Source organism: Polistes fuscatus, unplaced genomic scaffold (assembly GCF_010416935.1).
Source record: "Polistes fuscatus isolate 324 unplaced genomic scaffold, CU_Pfus_HIC Scaffold1, whole genome shotgun sequence".
Classification (NCBI taxonomy): Eukaryota; Metazoa; Arthropoda; class Insecta; order Hymenoptera; family Vespidae; genus Polistes; species Polistes fuscatus.
In genome coordinates this window covers 2,032,557-2,050,742 of record NW_025112997.1, presented here as the reverse complement: position 1 = coordinate 2,050,742, position 18,186 = coordinate 2,032,557, and the positions used below count along the sequence as shown (strand labels likewise).

Here is an 18,186-nt window from a genome sequence, read left to right as displayed (position 1 = left end):
CACTACTCACTACTCACTACTCACATATTAACGAATATAATATCATTTTTGTCGATTAACAATTGAAAATGTAATATAGTTGTTTAGTTTTTGGAGACATTTTTTTTTAAGAAAGAAAATACAAGATATTATAATTAACATTTCTCCTTTAATCCAAATCACTTTTTCATATATATACATGTATGTTCTTAAATAATCCGAATACATTTAACACGTTTGCCAAGAAACTTTCATGACTCGATATCACATAAGTGTAATCCCTGAAATAAAGACCGTTATCACTGTGTTATTTCGTTCACCTGGAACATGCGTTCGAAGATTATTATACTGGAAATATAAGCAGACCAAAATGACCCTATACATAAGTACATACGTATATATACATATGTATATACAAATACGTGTACGTATGTATGTCTGTGCGTGTGAAAGTATAATCTAACGAAGTATTCGTAAAAAATAGAACGAAAACGTAACGAAACTCGCGTAAAATATTATTATGAATATTACTATCACGAAACGAAGTTTGAACGTAACATCCGAACTCGCTAATGAATAACTTCGCCAAATTTTCAGACTTTCCAACGGTAATTAGAGCAAATGGTATATTCCCGTTGGTAGTTTCCATCGTTTAACATGACCTTTTAATGCGACTACACGAATTGCATACAAATATAACGTAACGTAACGTGATCAGTAATCTATATATATATATATAAAATAATAATAATTGATAATAAAAAAATGAACGAACCAAATACCATTAAATCGCATGAAACAAAATTCAATATAATATTGAAGACAAAATCATCTTTTTTCCCCGTAGTTTTGACCATCAAATCCAAACCCGAACGAATATTTGCGAACATGTGCAATACGGACCAGAATACAGATTTATCATCTTACTTATTGTTTGAGTTTCAGCTGTATCAGTAGCGTGCACGGCACACACAGTACTAGATGATATAACGGGAACATATGCAAGTTTATCGGGTCGACAATTTCCGCCATACCGTCCAACTAAATTGCGAAAAGTCGCTTGAATAGAACGGGATGAGTATAAATCACTATTAAAAAAAGCGGAGGACCGAATTAACTCCTACCTGTTATGAATAGCTTCGATTTAAATCAAAAGGAAAGAACGAAATCCCCGAAAAAAAATCTTTATTACATATGGGTATTTCTTCATTTCTTTCCTTTTTTTCGGGTCTATGTAAAAATGCGTTAGCATACACCGAAATATAACCTGTGTATTCGTGCATATGTGTATGTAAGTGTGTATGTTTTTTTGAATAGACATAAAAATGCATTTTTCACGAGAGGGTGATCTCGTCTATTAGTGTTTTTGTGTGTTTCAGCCTAGAAAATTCATGCTTGGACCATTTACCCTTTCTTTCTCTCTCTCTCTCTCTTTCTCTTTGAGTATTTTTACTCTTCTTGAATCTGAAAGATCCATCCCTTAAGAGAAACGAGATGACGGAAGATGCCGCGTCGAGTTCTCTAACCACGTCTCTCGAGAGTTTCGAGGTTTTACGAGGGAACGTAAATCAATCCGTTACCCTTAGAGAACACCGGCTGCTTACCGAGATAGGAAATAGAAGAGGGAAGAGAAGAGAATTCTGAACTTTGACGAGAAAATTTGCATAACGTTGCTACGACGAAAGAACCACTAGAGAGAGAGAGAGAGACAAAGAAAGAGAGAGACAAAAAGCAAAGAGAGAAAGAGAGAGAGAGAGAGAGAGAGAGAACTTACCAAATTAAAGAATATAACGTCAAGTTTCATGATATATAACTCGTACTAAACGTTATTCGCTTAATTTCTCTCGTGTGCAGTTGTCTTCTTTAACAGGAGTGCGATGCAACTGTTGGTGCATTCTAGAATCGTTTGATTAAAACTTTCCTTCGTTATGATTTCCCCCCTTCATTCGCCTTTACCCTACTCGCTTCTCTAATTTACGTCTCAATTCTAACGAACGATCAAATAAACAAATACCAAAAACTACTTTCAAGGGACTTAAAAAAGGTATTCCTTTTGTTAATCAATAAAAAAATATTCTGCACTATCATTTTTATCATCTCTCTCTCTCTCTCTCTTTCTCTCTCTCTTCCTCTCTGTGCCTTTCTCTCTTTATTAATTAATTACTTTTCGCATATAAATATAATATATAATCAAATAATTAATAAAAACAAATGATCTTTTAATATTAGCAGAGACACACGATTAATATTCTGTTAAGTTTAATAAAGTACGAAATAAGATTAATATATCATACTGTCTTGGGGAGAGTTAATAAACAAAAGTTTCTTATTTTAATTCTGCCTTTGTCATTTCCATTCCCTTAGCAATCTCTCTCTCTCTCTCTCTCTTTCTATTTCGCTCACCCTTTTTATCTCTTGTACTCCATTTCTCTGTCTCTGTTTTCGATCGTTGAAAAAGAGAAATCGTTTCGAACGAGGGTAGTTGTTCTTTCCTCGTGGCCGAATCCATGAATGACAAATTAAACTGAGAGCTGAACTCTTCGGAGCAGGATTGGACGCGCAATTTTAGATTCCGAAAGTACCACTCCAAATGTCTCTCTTTCTCCAATCTTCTTCTTCTTCTTCTTCTTTTCTATCTTTCAACCTAAACCTATCCAAACCTTCCTCCTCCACCCCTCCCCCTCCCCCTTCTCATCCTCCTCCATCTTTTCTCTTTCTTTCTTCTTCTTCTACTTCTACTTCTCCACCTACTCCCTAACTTGCTTTCATTCTCGCGCGAGCGCACGCTTGATAAATTGACCTATCCATCGAAAAACGCGCGTACGTCTGACGTGAATTAATCGTGCCTGAACCTTCTATTCCACCATTACCATCATCACCACCACACCTCTTCCGCTAGTACCACCAATCCTCCCCATCCCTACATCCTTTAGATTTCTTTCTTCTTTATCACCCTTTTTTCGTATTTAAAGTATTTAAAGTTAGTTTTAATTTTTTTTCAAAAGTATGTGTATCTCACTGTGTATCTAAATCAACAGTGTATCTAAATTCGAACGAAAAAAAAAATAAAACATTTTCTAGATATCCTGCAGTAATACGATACTATCGTTAACTACCTATATATTTGCAAAAAATTTTGAAAAATATGTTTATACGTGAAATCAAACTACGATTATTATATTACACATATGTATGTAAAATCGAATAAATTTATTCTATATTTATTTTTTTGCTTTTTTTTTCTCTTGTTTCAGCTCGTAACGCGATACCTCATAAAAGTTAATAAAAAAGATAGTGAAAAATCGGAACAAGAATAAAAACAACGAATAGTCGAAGGATGATAAAGCATATTATTTAGACCAAGGGGTGGAAAGAAACACGCTTTCGCGCACGCACAGAATCATATATATAAATACATACATACATACATATATATATATGTAAAAACAAAACTAGTTGTCGAACAAATTTGGTTTCGTTTTCGGTTCACCTGATATTCGAATTCTAGCGACCCAGTGATATATTGAATAGCTACTAACAGCATCGATCGATCACTCGCACATATCGCCATTCATAAAGGACGCATGCGTGTCTTGGTGACACGCATACGCAAAGAGGAAAAGAGAGAAAGAGAGAGAGAGAGAGAGAGAACAGTATCGTAAGCAAGTCGATCACACGTACGCTCGGTCGAGCTGACGAAGTTCAACGATGCGAGATAGAAAAATGTTTTTCTCTTCTACGAGAACCGTTCTAACCCTCACCCTTCCTTCTCTCCCTCCCTTTATTTCCTCCCTACCCCTCTTCTTCCACCAATCTTCCTCTTCCTCTTCCTCTTTCTTTTCCTTTTCCTTTTCCTCCTCTTTCTCTCCCTTTCTCTTACGTTTTTTTTCTTCTCACTCCAACCCTTTCTTCATCATGCTCTATGAGCTCGTAACACGTAGTGTACAGCTTGACTCAACTCTACTCTACTCAACTCAACTCGACTCGACTCAACTCGACTCAACTCGACTCAACGCAACTCATCCCAGTACTCGGACGCTTGCTTCTTCTTTTGCTTAACGCTACGGTACACGCGTCTTCCCCACAAATCGATCCTATATTCTCGCGCGAACCAACACCCACGCACACCTACGTAAAAAACGAATCTACGAACAAATATACGAAAGAACGAACGAATTAACGCGTGGGTTATGCTCATTCAATATTATCCGCACGATATCGCTGAAACCTACGAAAGAATTAACTTACTTCGCTACAGCATTGATAATTCTTATCACCCGATCATCGATAAAAAATGTTTCAAGTTAAATGTCAGGATGATATTTCGTTTAATCGAAAATCAGTATGCATAGTTTGCAGCTATTTTATATTATCTTATCTTTTGAAGAATGAAACGAATGAAGGAAATGTTGAATCAGCGAATTCATCATTTTTTTTTTATTCTTTATTTTTGCTTCCTTAAATCCATATCCAAGGAAAAAATCAATAGTGAAGCAAAACTGTTCAACGTTTATTTTTCTTTTTATTTTTTCCATTTCCATCCTTTTTATTCCCTTACGCGTATTATTTTATTTTTCTTGGACGAATCGAAAGTAATCTGTTGAACAAGCTTAAAACACGAATAAAAACATAAAAGTTTTACGTACTACTACGGAAAATTTCATGAGCAACAGCTATACTCTCCCATGCCGTATTATTTTTATTTCTATTTTAAGTAATTCTAATGCACAAACTCGGCGATATGAAAATTTCATTGAAAGTTACATGGGCTTTTCGCACGTGTTTGCTGTATATCCTTCGTACTTATCAAAAAAAAAAAACAAAAAAAAAAACAAAAAGTGAAGAAGGAATTAGAAGGAAGGAGAAAAATAAGATTTCGAGAAAAAAAAATCTTAGAAAGGATTCCAAGTGTTCTCATCTCAAAATGTTATTTTAAAAAGGAAATTAAAAGAACCACACCACCAAAAATAAAAAAGAGCAGAAAAAGAAGCAGAAGAAGAAGAGATTTCATTGTGGAATATTTCATAAAAAAAAAAAAAAAAAGAAAAGAAAAAAATGTATATCAAAAAGAGAACAAAAAGAAGCAACGTTTCAAGAAAAGAATCCATAAGAAAAAAAAGATAATTCCAATGATTCCTTTCGTCCGTTGCAGCTAGAAATCTCGCTTATTATATAAGAGTAGAAAATTGAAAAATAAATCTAAACAAAAAAAAAAAAAATATCCCAAAGGGAAAAGAAGAAAAAAGATTCTATTACAGTAGGATGCAAAAGTCTCTTGCACAAGTTGTATCGATAAAATCTATTTAGTAAATTCCGTTTTCTGAAAAAGGGGGAGGAAAAGGGGGAACAAGGGGAAAAAAAAACAAAGAACGATAAGTGATTGAGTTAAGGCGTCGCATCTAACGGGAGTAGTAGTATCGAACGCAAAGTTCTTCCTTTCTTGGAAATGCATAATCGAGTCAGGCATGCATGCATCTCTAATGCGTGCCACATATCCCGTTCAATCAAGCTCGACCAAAGCCAAGCTCTTCCGTTGACAGGCACTTCGACGAACGCGTTGGCTTGACAGCCGATCGATTCAAAAGAGAGAGAGAGAGAGAGAGAGAGAGAGAGAGAGAGAGAGAAAGAGATTTTAATGCTTCATTGTTCTTTATAATAGTGCGCGAGCGAACAAGCACGCGCGCACATACACACACACACACATATATAGCTCGATGTGTTTGCTCGTGCAAACACGTTGGATTTAGCGAAAGAGGTCGAATATTAAAACTCTCGGTACGCGAGTTTTTTAAAGGACGTATTGAATATTACCCTCTCTCTCTCTCTCTCTCTCTCTCTCTCTCTCTCTCTCTCTCTTTTTTTTCTGTATATGCAAACACATACATGAATACTATTTGCCTCGACGATACTCTCTACAAAGTATATTTCATATGGGTACGTTTTATATGCTAATACATAAACACACAGAGACCCGCTCTCATAATGGGGAAAGAAGAGAGAGAGAGAGAGAGAGAGAAACGAGGAAAATTAACGAGATGCTTGATTCTTCATCAAAATTTCATTTAATCTTCGATAATCTTTTATCTCTGTATTCGTTGAATCTGTTTATAAATCATTATTATCAGACTATTTTGTTTGTTCGATAGAAATTATAGAAATTGTTTATATGCGCGATTATATTTGTGTCAAGTAATATACTTTTTTAATCTGTTTTTCTTTTTCTTCTTTTTCTTCTTTTTGAATTTAGGCACCACGCGAAACATAAGTCTTTTTTATGAAATATTTTATATACGTCAAATAAGGCCTTCGTATACATATAATAGTTGAAGTGGTATCAATGAAAATTAACGAAAGATACAAAGCTAAATGGTTATTTTTATTCGTTCATTATCCTACGCGTATCGATTTTTCCTACGCAAAATTATTACTTTTTTTTTTCTTCTTTCCTTCCTTCTTTCTCCAATGCGACGCACTTTTTATCATCCTTGCGAGGTACCACTTTATATCCGTAACTATTTGTAATAAAAAAAAAAACATGTTTATTATAAGCAGAAGAAAACAAGACCGACCAATAATATTTCTAAGCGTATTAACGACACGCGTATAATATTTATTTATAATAAAATATAATCTTACGTTATATAAGATAGTAAAAGAAAAAACAAAAAAAGAAAAACGCAATCGAAACTCTAGTGATAAACAAATAGATTTTTTTTTCTCTATATAATAATAATAATAATAGTAAATATTATTATATTATTATATATTCGAGATGTTTTTTTTTAAAATGACCAAGTCTATTTGTCAGTTGTTTTTTGTTAACCGAAATAACATGTACCACCTGGAGAAGTTAACTGTCATAAAAAACACTTTGCGGAAAAAAAAACAGTCTAGTAATTATTATTACTATTATTATTATTATATAATAATATTGATATAAACATATATGTATATAAAACATTGATAAAATGAACGTGACAAAAATAAAGGAAAAATCAAGGAAGATAAAAGAAAAAGAGAGTGAGAGAGAGAGAGCAAAAAAAAAAAGAAAAAGAAAAAGATGAATATACGTAATCACATTGAAATAATAATGATGGAATTTCGCCGTCCAGGAATCATGCATCGTTGCTTCAAACTCACCGTGCCAGTAACTAATTCGATAAAGCTTTCAAATCTGCGCTTCGTTAAAACGAGAACGCGGAGGCTGTTACTATTGAAGAGTCTCGCGGGCTCTTCCTACGACGACGACGACGACGTCACGAGAGCGTTACGAGAAGATCACTTTGGCCTTTCTAGAAGAAAATCCTAGGGTGGTGTGTTACCCCTTAACCTCGCTCACCCCTTCACCTAAGTCAGAACCTCTAACCCTTCACCCCGAAACCCCTAAGTCTCGTTCCTCTTCTTTCAAAGTCGTTTCCCCTTTCCCTTCCAACCCTCGTGCACTAACATAAAACGTTAACGCGTAAAGATATACGTGTTATCTCGAAAACAATCTTTCCGAAGAAGAAAGTATCTCTTTCCTTCCCAGTTTACTCGTGGAACAAACAACAGAACTATTAAAGCCACGTTTCAGATAGAAAACTCAATTCTTATGGAAAAACCAAAAGAATTGAGTTTATTTTTACGTTGTTGCAAACAACTAGTACCACTTTCCTTCGCGAATTCTTATCGTTAAATTTATGTATCTTTTGTAAATAAGAATCAGTCAAGATAACGGTAAAAGAGATAGTTGCTATAATACTTAATTACTTGAATAGAGTAGAATGTAGTTTTTCTTTTTTAAAGACAATTTATCTTTTGTGAAGATACTATCTATTACAAGGTAGTGATCAAAGAATGGAGATACCTGTAAGATAATGTAAGATACGTTAACAGAATGTATGTCTGTATATATATTGAGAAATAGTAATATTATATATTTAAGATATTTAAAAAACGTCGTCCTTTTTTCCCTATCATTTACTTTATTTTTCAAAGTCAACAAAATTAAAAAGACTATCTGAGAAATAGAAATTGTCCCTTAGTGCACGAAAGGGTAAGCTGTCCCTTTGATTTGTATCTGTACGTTTGAAAGCAATAAAACCCTGGGGCCCGTATTTATTTTAACCAAAGCTCGTCCTGTGATGCATCTTTTGTTTATAAAAAGTGTCGCGACAAAAGTAGAGACTTTTCATAAAGACGTGAAAATGGGAGAAGTAAGATATTATATTTATAAAGACTAAAAACAGTCAGCAAGGTGAGTTAGTTACTGGCAATTAGTTACTGAGTGTCTCTGAGTGAGACGAAATAAAGGAGTCAAAGTAGTTGTAATGAAAGGACCATTGTTGTCGAAGGGTCGTACCTGTTAATAATAGGTGCCTGGTATAATAAGCATATGCTACACGCTTTGAGTAAGACTGTGTGTTTAGTTTAAATTTTATTTGTTATATAAAATATCCTCTTTTTATTTTCTAAGCATATCAAACAATGGTATTATTTGTTAAATTGGACTAATATTTTATTTATCTGATCAATATTCATGAAAAATATATTAGATATTTATTTAATTGAAAGATTGAAAGATTATAATGAAAATATTTATAAATGCACTAACTGGTCAATTTTTTTTTAAATGATCAGTAATGATTTACAACAAACAATACCGTAATGTATAAATAATTATTTATATCAAACAAAATATTCTTAAAAATAGTGATAACTTTTGAAAAATTTGTTAACACAAAATATTTATCACGAGGTTAAGATAATATTGAAAATTTATTTTTCAGCAAAATTTTGAAAACATGTTTAATCGAGAAAATAGAAGGGTTAAATAACAATGACAATATAATTTTGCCCATTTTATTTTCTAAAACCACAAAATTCTATTCAATAGCAGCCAGAATTCCACGCAGCAACGTTCGATCGAAAGAGTAGAATTTAAAGGTAGGATAGTAACACGAGGACAGGAGGTTAGCGGGGAGGGTTTGAGGTGGACCAGAACAAATGGAAACTTTGTTTGAAGCGTTTCGACCAACGAAATGCAGTTTTGTGAAACGACGAGGAGCGCTTGGACACGACATGCAATACGTTACTGCATGATTTCGTTACTATCACGGGCTTTTGTCATCGAATATACGCTATCCATAATTATAATCGACGTGAAAAATTTTATAATTGTCTTATAGTTCTCTCTTTTTAATCAATTTTTCTATGTTTCTCTTTATTTCTCTCTCTCGCTCTCTCTCGCTCTCTCTTTCTCTTTTCTTTTCCTTTATTCTCTTTTTTTTTAAATAATATTTAATCCAAATTTCGAAATCTCGCATACCTGCACACGTAGAATTTATTTAATAAAAATATATCGTTATAAAAAATCGACATTAATAAAAAATATGCCTCACGGACCTGTAAAAGGATTGAAGAATAAAAATACGAATATTTAAATCGCAAAATGAATTACTGTGTAAAATAATACCGTAACTTTTACATTGTAACAACAAAAATTTGTACACAAAGAGTGGGAATTTACCTTCTCGAGTATTTAACATTTTGCTGAATAATTATCTTCCCGGTGTTTTTTTTAGCGAGATACAACTTTCCATTTGATTTTCTAAAGACGAGAATTATTTGAAAGCTTCTAGAATCGAGTTCTAGGATGAATCTTCTCCAAATCAATTTGCTCGCCCTTTTCCAAAGAGCTCTTTTCTCTCTTCCCTTGCCTTCCCTTTTCTTTCCTTTCCTTCTCTTCACTTCTCTTTCTCTCTTTGATAAACCGCAGGAAAATGCAAGATTTTCACGAGAGAAGAAATAGAAGAAGAAAGAGTCGAAGAAAACGTTCCGCGATTAGATTCTATGTAGCTCTTGAATAATGTATACCTCGGTGATTCGACGTTTTCGAAGAAAACGGAATCCTCCACCCCCCTCCCAAGGTTATTGAAAAGATGGGAGAAGAAATGAAACAACGAAATGGAAGATGAACAAAATGACAAAATGACAAAAAAAGAAACGAAAGATCATTGAGAATCTTAAAAGAGACGATAAAACTTATGGCAACTCGATTTTAATCTCTCTTTCACAATCAACGTCTATCACTGATATCATCTTTTACAACTAACCAATCAAAGTGAAACTGTGCAGTTTATTTTGCATATGAAAGAACTTTAGGGAATTCGTACGATGTTTCATCGTCGAAAATGAATTTATGAAAGGATTTATCGTTGAGTTCTGTCCTTTCAATGACTGATAAAGTGCAGGCACTCGTTTTAATTCATTCAACTTTATTGAAAAAGAATTTTCTTTTTGTAACAATATGAAACGCGAATTAATGAATAGATTCATTTAATTTATTAATTATTAACGAAATTTGATTTTGAAAATTCATTCGCTCGCTTCGATTAACGGATTATACATTTTATATATTATTATATAGATTATTATTACAGTAAATTTATATTTTATACATATGTAGACACAATAATCGAAATGAAACAAAACGTGTGAACAAATCGTGAGAATAATTTTATGTTTAATTGATTAACGTTACTAAAATAGATCGACGTTTCCGATCCGCGAGAATAGAAATAAACTGTAATTTACGAAGTAAATAAATAAATAAATTAATTAATTAATAAATAAATTAATTAATTAAGAAAAAACAATAAACGAATTCTTCCTTTTCAAACGTTCCCGTTTTAAACTAAAAACGATTTTTAATCAGTAATGTCTTTGAATGAAAGCTGATCGGAAAGATAAAGAAGAAAATTAAGAGAAGAAGGATAGGAATAGAATGATAGAGAAAGAGAGATAAGATTTTCATTTAGAGGGAAAAGAAAATGGAAAGAAAATGCTCTCTTTGGATTCATCGAACAGTACATTTCTTTCGTAATCGACGTTTATTTTCTTTTCAATCAACGAAATCGTTGATCGCGATAAGTTAGGCGAAAAATCGACTCAAATCATCCAACGGAAACGTCCATCGTAAATATATAAATAATCCTGTAATTCGAAATGAAGTCGCATGAATTCGAGCGTACATTTGCCACGAGAAAAAAGATAAATAAATAAATAAATAAAACGAAAATTAAACAAAAAAAAAAAAGAAATTAAATAAAGATATTACTCAACGGACGATACGAAAACGAATATTAGTTTTTAAAATGAAGCAACATCATATGCATACGTAGATTAACTTGTAAATAATATTTTTGAATAAGTCGTTCGCGAACGGAACATTCGATTATATATCTTTTTATTTTTCATCTTTTCTTTATACTTTTTATTCACACGAAAGTATTATATTTTCGAATAAATGGTAAAACACACAACGAGGTTTAATTTTATTATATTATAAAATAAAATATAATAAAAAACGTTTTAGTTTAGTTTTTTTTTTTTAATTTTCGATAAAAATTACGACAAATAAAAATTATATCAGTTACAAAGTATCACTTTTAAATCTTTTCGTTTAAACGAAAATTACATCTTAATACTGTTTACTTGTTGTATTTTTTTTTCTTTTACGTATTTTCTTTCTTGTCATATATTTTACACATACATGTAATACGTAAATACAGAAATATATTTGCCTTTCTTCGAAGCGAGTGAAAAGCATGTAAAATTGTTCCGGACGAGTATAACCGAGAAGCACCTTTTATTCGAGCACGTGCATTCTTTACACCCGTAATATTTCAACAACGCGACAACCCCAGGATACGTCTGTCTTATCCAGAATCCAAGCTTGACTACTCAAAAATATTGTCGAGGATCGGGGAAGGAAAAAGAAACGTTTGTAAAATAATCAAACAATTTTTTTGTTGTGCAACGATAATAAAACTATGATGATAAAAATTCTTCTCCTTTTTTTTGTTTCAGAAACGAACACGCACATAGACGAGTACGTGGAATATTTGTTTCAAGAAAAACAAAATTTATAAAAAGATATATAATTTCGATATTATTCGAAATATCAAAATCACCCATCGATGTGACGTATTGAAATTATTATAAAAGACGATTAGAATAATTGAAAGATAAGATAAAAATATGTAATCACTCACCCTGAGGTACGACGATAAGCAGGAATAAAATCGGCAGACTACTTGTGAACATCCAAAATTGTATCCTTGGGAAAGAACCCGTAATAGTGTCGTGCGCCATTATGGCAGCTTATTCTTCTTCCGGTCCACCTTCGAATGACCGATATCAAAAACTTCTACACATAGACATATACACGCACATATAAATATATATATGTATATATATCGAGATACGCAAATTTAAATATAATTTAGATATAAATATATAATACAATATATAAATATAAATATCTTGTTAATATTTATATTTAAATATTAATATTTATATCATATATATTTATATATACATATATATATATATATATATATCATATAAATACACACACAAGTCTCGAAGGAGAGGAGGACGTTCCACAATAACGACAATTTTCTTGTTCCTTAAGTTTCGTAAAAACTCCGTTCTCCGTTAAATTCGAAGCTCCAAGCTTAAATTTATAAAGGTTCCACTTGGTCGCGCGTTTTTGACTACTACTATTGCTACTTCTACTACTGCTACTACCACTACTACTATTAATTCCACGAGAACGAAGAGAACTGTCATGATCTATTCCGTGACCGTGATCGTGACACCGTAGCTCTCAACCCGATCGTCCTTATTCGACTAAAAGTCGCGACCGTGGGGTAGAATATCGTAAACCACCACCTCCACCCGATTTCGCCGTCATAACCGAGCGTCCTCTTTCAGATTATTCGACGATGGGCTATCGCGCGATCGAGGGAACCCAAGCCTCGTCCTTTCGCACCACCACCTCCTCCTCCACCACCACCCACCACCACCACCACCACCACAACCACTACCACCTTCTCTTTCTCCTCTTTCTCCTTCTTCCTCTTCTTCTTCTTCTTCTTCTTCTTCTTCTTCTACCACGAATCTCCCCGTTTTTCTTCTTCCTCTCCTCTCTTCTCTTCTCCAACACACCACCACCTCCTCCTCCTCCTCCTCCTCTTTTTTTTCTTCCTCCTCCTCCCTCTTCGTCGTCTTCTTCTTCTTCGTCTTCTTCTTTTTCTTCGAACGATCGCAATCTATCGAGCGCTACGCTGTTTTTGTTTGCCTCGTCGTTGTTGTCGTTCCTCTCGTATGATCATCCCTCCAACAAAATCCAACCATTTTTTTTCTTCTAATTTCTGAAAACAATTTAAAAGAAAAAACCCTCTTTCATATTTCTTTCGATCATTTTTTTTCTTTCTTTTATATTTTTTAGGGAGGGGGCTGGGGGGTTTCCTTTTTAAGTTTCTCGATATTTTTGTTGTTTTTTTTGGGGGGGGGATTTTTCATATTATAATTTTATTTACGAATAGAAGTTTGTTCATCGAATTAATGCTACGGGATTTATTGTAAAAACGTTATTGTTAGAGAACACGGCATATTTTTTTTTTTTTTTCGATACGTCAACTCGTATCTATGTTATACGTGCATATCTTTTCAAAATGTTTCGGACGTTTTCGTATTTGCGGAAAGAGATAATACTAACTACTCGTTTCACTTCTTTCTCTTTCTCTCTCTCTCTCTCTGTTTATTCCTTTTCCTTTCTTTCTTTCTGCTTTATTCTCGAGCTGACGAAAAATAATCGATACTTTGATCCTTGACGAGCCTGTCAATATCTATCACGATTCTTTTCTATAAAATTTTTTCTTTTACTTTTCTACTATCGTAAACAAATCGAAAATTGTTTATCTAATAATTAAATTCACCTGTTTTTTCGTGTCAACTCCAGAGAACAAAAACAGAAAGAAAGTCTGCCAATTTTCCTTTTTTTTTTTTTTTAGGAATACAATTTGACGTATTTTTAAACAAGATTGAGGAGATAATATGAAAAAGAAAAAAATTATTTTTTATTTTTGTTTTCGTAGGATATCGAAGGGATATTATCCTTACGAGTTTTCTTCGTTAAGACGTCATGGAGAAAAAAATACGACTGATTTGAAATAACATTATCGTTTTGTTTTTTTTTCTTTTTGCTTTATTTGATAGGAAACGAAAGTAACATCCCTATCGTAAAAACGATCGAGCCTTTCGAAGGTTCGTTGTCTCTCTCTCTCTCTCTCTCTCTCTCTCCGTTAATAGCAATCCCCTCGTTGTCCAGGACATTATAAACGCGCGAACTACTCATTTAAATGACACCAGTTATTTATTGAGAGATGCTCTTATACAGCCGCTTCGATATAACGATTTTTACGAGCATATCGAAAATCGAACTCCGTTCGTATATTTACTCTCTCTCACCCTCTCTCTCACTCTCTCTCTTACATTCTCTATTTCTCTCTCTTTATCTTTATCTCTCTTATTTCTGTCTATTTAACTATCTTTCTCACATTCGCGCGAAAGGCTCATCATTTTTCACGATAAGAGCAAACATTTAAATCCGATCGTAATTACAAAGAATAAAAAGAATAATAATTTTTTTTTTTATTATCCCTCAATCGCACGAACTATATCAAATTTAAATTACAAAACAAAAAGAAAACAAAAAAAATCTCGCCGGAATAGAAAAACAAAAATTATTCTCAATACGTGTAATAGTTAAGAAGTGTCCAAATTTTATTTCACGATAAGATTATGTATTAATAACTAATCCTAATTATATTAAAATAATACTAAACTAATTCAAATTTTTTTTAAACGAATTCGCTAAATTATAGGAAAAAAAAACAAATAAATTGTATGTACAATGTAATAAGTATAGAAAACGTCAACATTTTTAATGATAAGATTTAAACAATTTAAATCAGATCCGAATTTCGAGAAAATACAAAATATAGTAAAATAATTTTTTAACCGTTTCTCACTCGCACGTCCTTTTGCAAATGTTTTGAAAAACTTCTAAGAAACGAAACGAAATAAAAATATTAGATATATGGGGAGAAAAATGATTACAAGCTCGTTACATACCACGCTCTCGTGTCTCGCAATATCGCAAGCTCCAGAGGCGAGTTTTGGAGAAGAAGGACAAATGAAAGTCCTTCGTACTATGATAATACACTAAATTCACAGGTGTCCCCGACACGATCCTTCCTTTTTAAGCAGGAGGACACCCATTCGTCCGTTATCCACTCGGGTGATCCTGTTTCTCGTTTCTCTTCCATAACACGAATCTTCCCTTTCACTTATTTTTCTGTCACTCAGCTATATCTCTCTTTCTCTATTTCCCCAACACTTCCTAAGAGAATTCAATCGAAAAGAAAATTTATTTTTCAATTGCCTTTTCTTTATTTTTCTTTTTACCAATTATACGCGCACGATGATCGCGGGACTGATTCGCGCGACAAATAAATACAAACAAAATTAAAAAAGAAAAAGAACAAGAACGAACAAGAACGAAAAGAAAATAGGAATAGAAAGAGCCAAAGGAATACTATAAAATAAATCAAAGTTAAATTAAAAATAGATATAAAAATGTTACAAATAAGAATAAGGATAACAGATAATAATCATCAGTCATAACGAGGATGCAGGATGCTATCGCGAAATAAAGTAAATTAAATTGACGAATCGTCGATAGAGGAGGACTAGCAATAGCAATAGCAAGTGCTCGTGCATCCTCGTACTTTTCCACGTCTCACTACAAATAGCACCTTCGTCGAGGTCCGCGACGCGTTCCATTCCAATCCGTACGCGGCGTACTATGTGCGTTCTCGCTCGGCCGGCCACTCGCTTGCGCGCGCGCGCGCACCTTTCTCTACCCCTCTCTCTCTCTCTCAATATATGTATATACAGATATTACTCTCTCTCTCTTTCCTTCTCTTTGCTTCCCTCTAGCCCCGTCCCACTACTTCCTCCTCCACCACTTTATCCACCACCACCACCACCACCACCACCACCACCTCCTCCTCCTTCAACGAGGGCGCAACACGGTGCCACCGTCGCTGCCCCCGTATCCAGGCAACTTCCTCGAGCGTGTTACCCTCTCCTCTTTTACTCCTCTTCAACCAGCAACAGCAGCACCACCACCACCACCGCTACCAGTACCACTACCACCTCCCCTTCATCCCTCTCTTTATCTAGCTCTATTTCTCTCTCTCTCTCTCTCTCTTTCTCTATTTCTTTCCTTTTTCCTTTTTTTCTTTCTTTCTTTCTTTCTTTCTTTCTACCCTTGCTGACGAGTCGTTGTCTTCCAACGGCTCCTTTATCGCCTACACTACTACTAATCCAACACTACTACTATCCTCGTCTTCACCTCCTTGTTCTTCCCTCTAATAATCCTTCTCTTCCTTAGAAGTACAACAGTCAAATGTGTCTGTCGAACGATCTCTCAAGTCAAAAACACGCAAGACAAATCAACAGACTCTATCCTAATTCTCGTCTATTCTTTTATCTCGCTGGTAAGTGTAATTGATATAATGATTATAATAATAATAATGATAAAGTTTTGTCATATACGACGATAAAAACTTATCCAACGTCAAAGAGAATAAAATAGAGAGAGAAATATATATATGAATGCACGAATTCGGTGTATTAAAAAAAAAAAGAAAAAAAAAAATAAGGATTCTACGTATATGGGACGATAAAGAGACGAACGTGACGAGTACGTGACGAACTTGGTTAGATTTTGTTGATACACGGGTGTTTTATTTCTTACTTTTTTCTTTTATTTTTTTTTTCGAAGGGAAAAGAAGGAGGAGATAGAAGAGATATGAAAAAAAAATTAGGGGAGAAAAAGAGAGAAAGTGGAAGAAACGATCCTCGTGAGTCCCGGTGTTGGCGGTGTTTTCTCGCGAAACGAAGGACGAGCGAGGGTCGTTTAACCACCAGTACCACCACCACCACCACCACCAACACCACCACTACTACCACTTCTACCACCACCACCACTACCACCACCACCACTAAGCAAGACCACCGGCAGCACCACCTACACTACCATCATCATCAGCACCATCACTAGCACCACGCCGTACACCGGCGTGTACGTTTCGCAACGTTGATGATGTGCCGATGATCTGTTTTCACATTCAAATATTCTTCTACACGCGATCTTATTGATACGCTTTAATAAACGAAATTAAAGAAACAAATATGAAAGAACAAAAGAAATTCGTAAGAAAGAGAAGAATTAAAAAATGACGTGTTACTTTATAATAATAAGATATACGAAAAGATTATATTATATTATAGTTAAATGAAAATTGAGAATATTTACGTTGACTATCGTATCTTCAAATGTCGAAATATATTCTCGAAGATAAGAAGTGTTAAATAGAGATCTGCCAGAGAAAGATGGAAAGAAATTTAATGCGATTATGTAAAATAAAAGAAAATTTTTGTCTAAAAAAAAAAATAAAAAGCAAAAAATAAGAAACAGAGCAAATCTTTCTTTCTTTCTTCCTTTCTTTCTTTCTTTCTTTCTCCCGATCTTAAAAACTTAGTAGAGGAGTGAAGAACGGAGCAGCAGCAGCAGCAGCAAACCGGCCGTGGAGCTCCCTACGACTCGCAGCCACCACCGGCGCGGTATAGATGCGAGAAAGGCACCCCGCATCTCGTGTAAGCCCACCACCACCACCACCTCCATCACCGGTACCACCACCCCTAAGAAGAGTATTTTCTCCTCCACTCTCCCTCTCTAGTTTCCCTCCCGGCTAACCCCCACTCTTCATCTCGCAGGAGCCTGCGGAATGGTCCAGCACGCAGCCACCGGTTCTCCCACTCCTAACACAACTAGGAGATCTCAGGACAGGGGAGAGGAAAGAAGGGAACCACTGCCTGGGCGGTGGAGTACACCCATCTCCCGAAGCCCACCCCACAGATCAATATTGTGCCCACCATCGTGTACAGGAGAATTCTCTCTCTCTCTCTCTCTCTCTCACTCTTTCGTTTTACTTCACCATCTCTATCTATCTTTCTTTAACCTACCTAACACCATAGCTCTGAAACCGTAAACCTTCCCTTCTACCCTCACATCCTCCTGTTTCTCTCTTCTCTCTTTCTCTCTCTCTTTCTCTCGGTTTCTGTGTTATACTGAATCTATCTCTGTAAATATTTCGTAGATCCGATTTATCTCTAAAAGATTTTCCGATATCTTTGAAACGCCAACTAGTAGGAGAGATGAATTTTCCTTCCTTCGAGCTAAGTTTCTTACTAAATTTCTCGCTACCCTACACTTATACTCCTTTTCTCCCAGCATCAAAGAGGAGA

The 18,186-nt window shown here is 34.5% G+C and overlaps 1 protein-coding gene and 1 long non-coding RNA gene across 4 annotated transcripts in view; both read right to left on the bottom strand.

Moving 5' to 3' along the window:
• The window catches only part of LOC122518943 (acetylcholine receptor subunit alpha-type acr-16), a 249,106-nt gene extending 236,296 nt beyond the window's left edge, over positions 1 to 12,810 (bottom strand). Inside the window, exons 1-2 of the mRNA XM_043638086.1 lie at positions 12,378 to 12,810; positions 12,015 to 12,169 (exon numbers count right to left, since the gene is read on the bottom strand). Coding sequence (XP_043494021.1) covers positions 12,015 to 12,114 — 100 coding nt within the window. The 5' untranslated portion in view covers positions 12,115 to 12,169; positions 12,378 to 12,810. The remainder of the gene's footprint in view (positions 1 to 12,014; positions 12,170 to 12,377) is intronic.
• Positions 12,811 to 13,054: 244 nt separating this feature from the next.
• LOC122515737 lies at positions 13,055 to 17,307 on the bottom strand. 3 transcript variants are annotated; one of them, XR_006303368.1, is made up of 3 exons: positions 17,195 to 17,307; positions 14,944 to 15,211; positions 13,055 to 13,178 (listed from the first exon to the last, which is right to left on the bottom strand). It is a non-coding gene; the product is annotated as an uncharacterized LOC122515737 (long non-coding RNA). The 3 variants fall into 3 exon arrangements; XR_006303364.1 differs by lacking the exon at positions 17,195 to 17,307 and adding an exon at positions 15,600 to 15,727; XR_006303367.1 differs by lacking the exon at positions 17,195 to 17,307 and adding an exon at positions 15,627 to 15,722.
• Between the last annotated feature and the right edge of the window lie 879 nt (positions 17,308 to 18,186).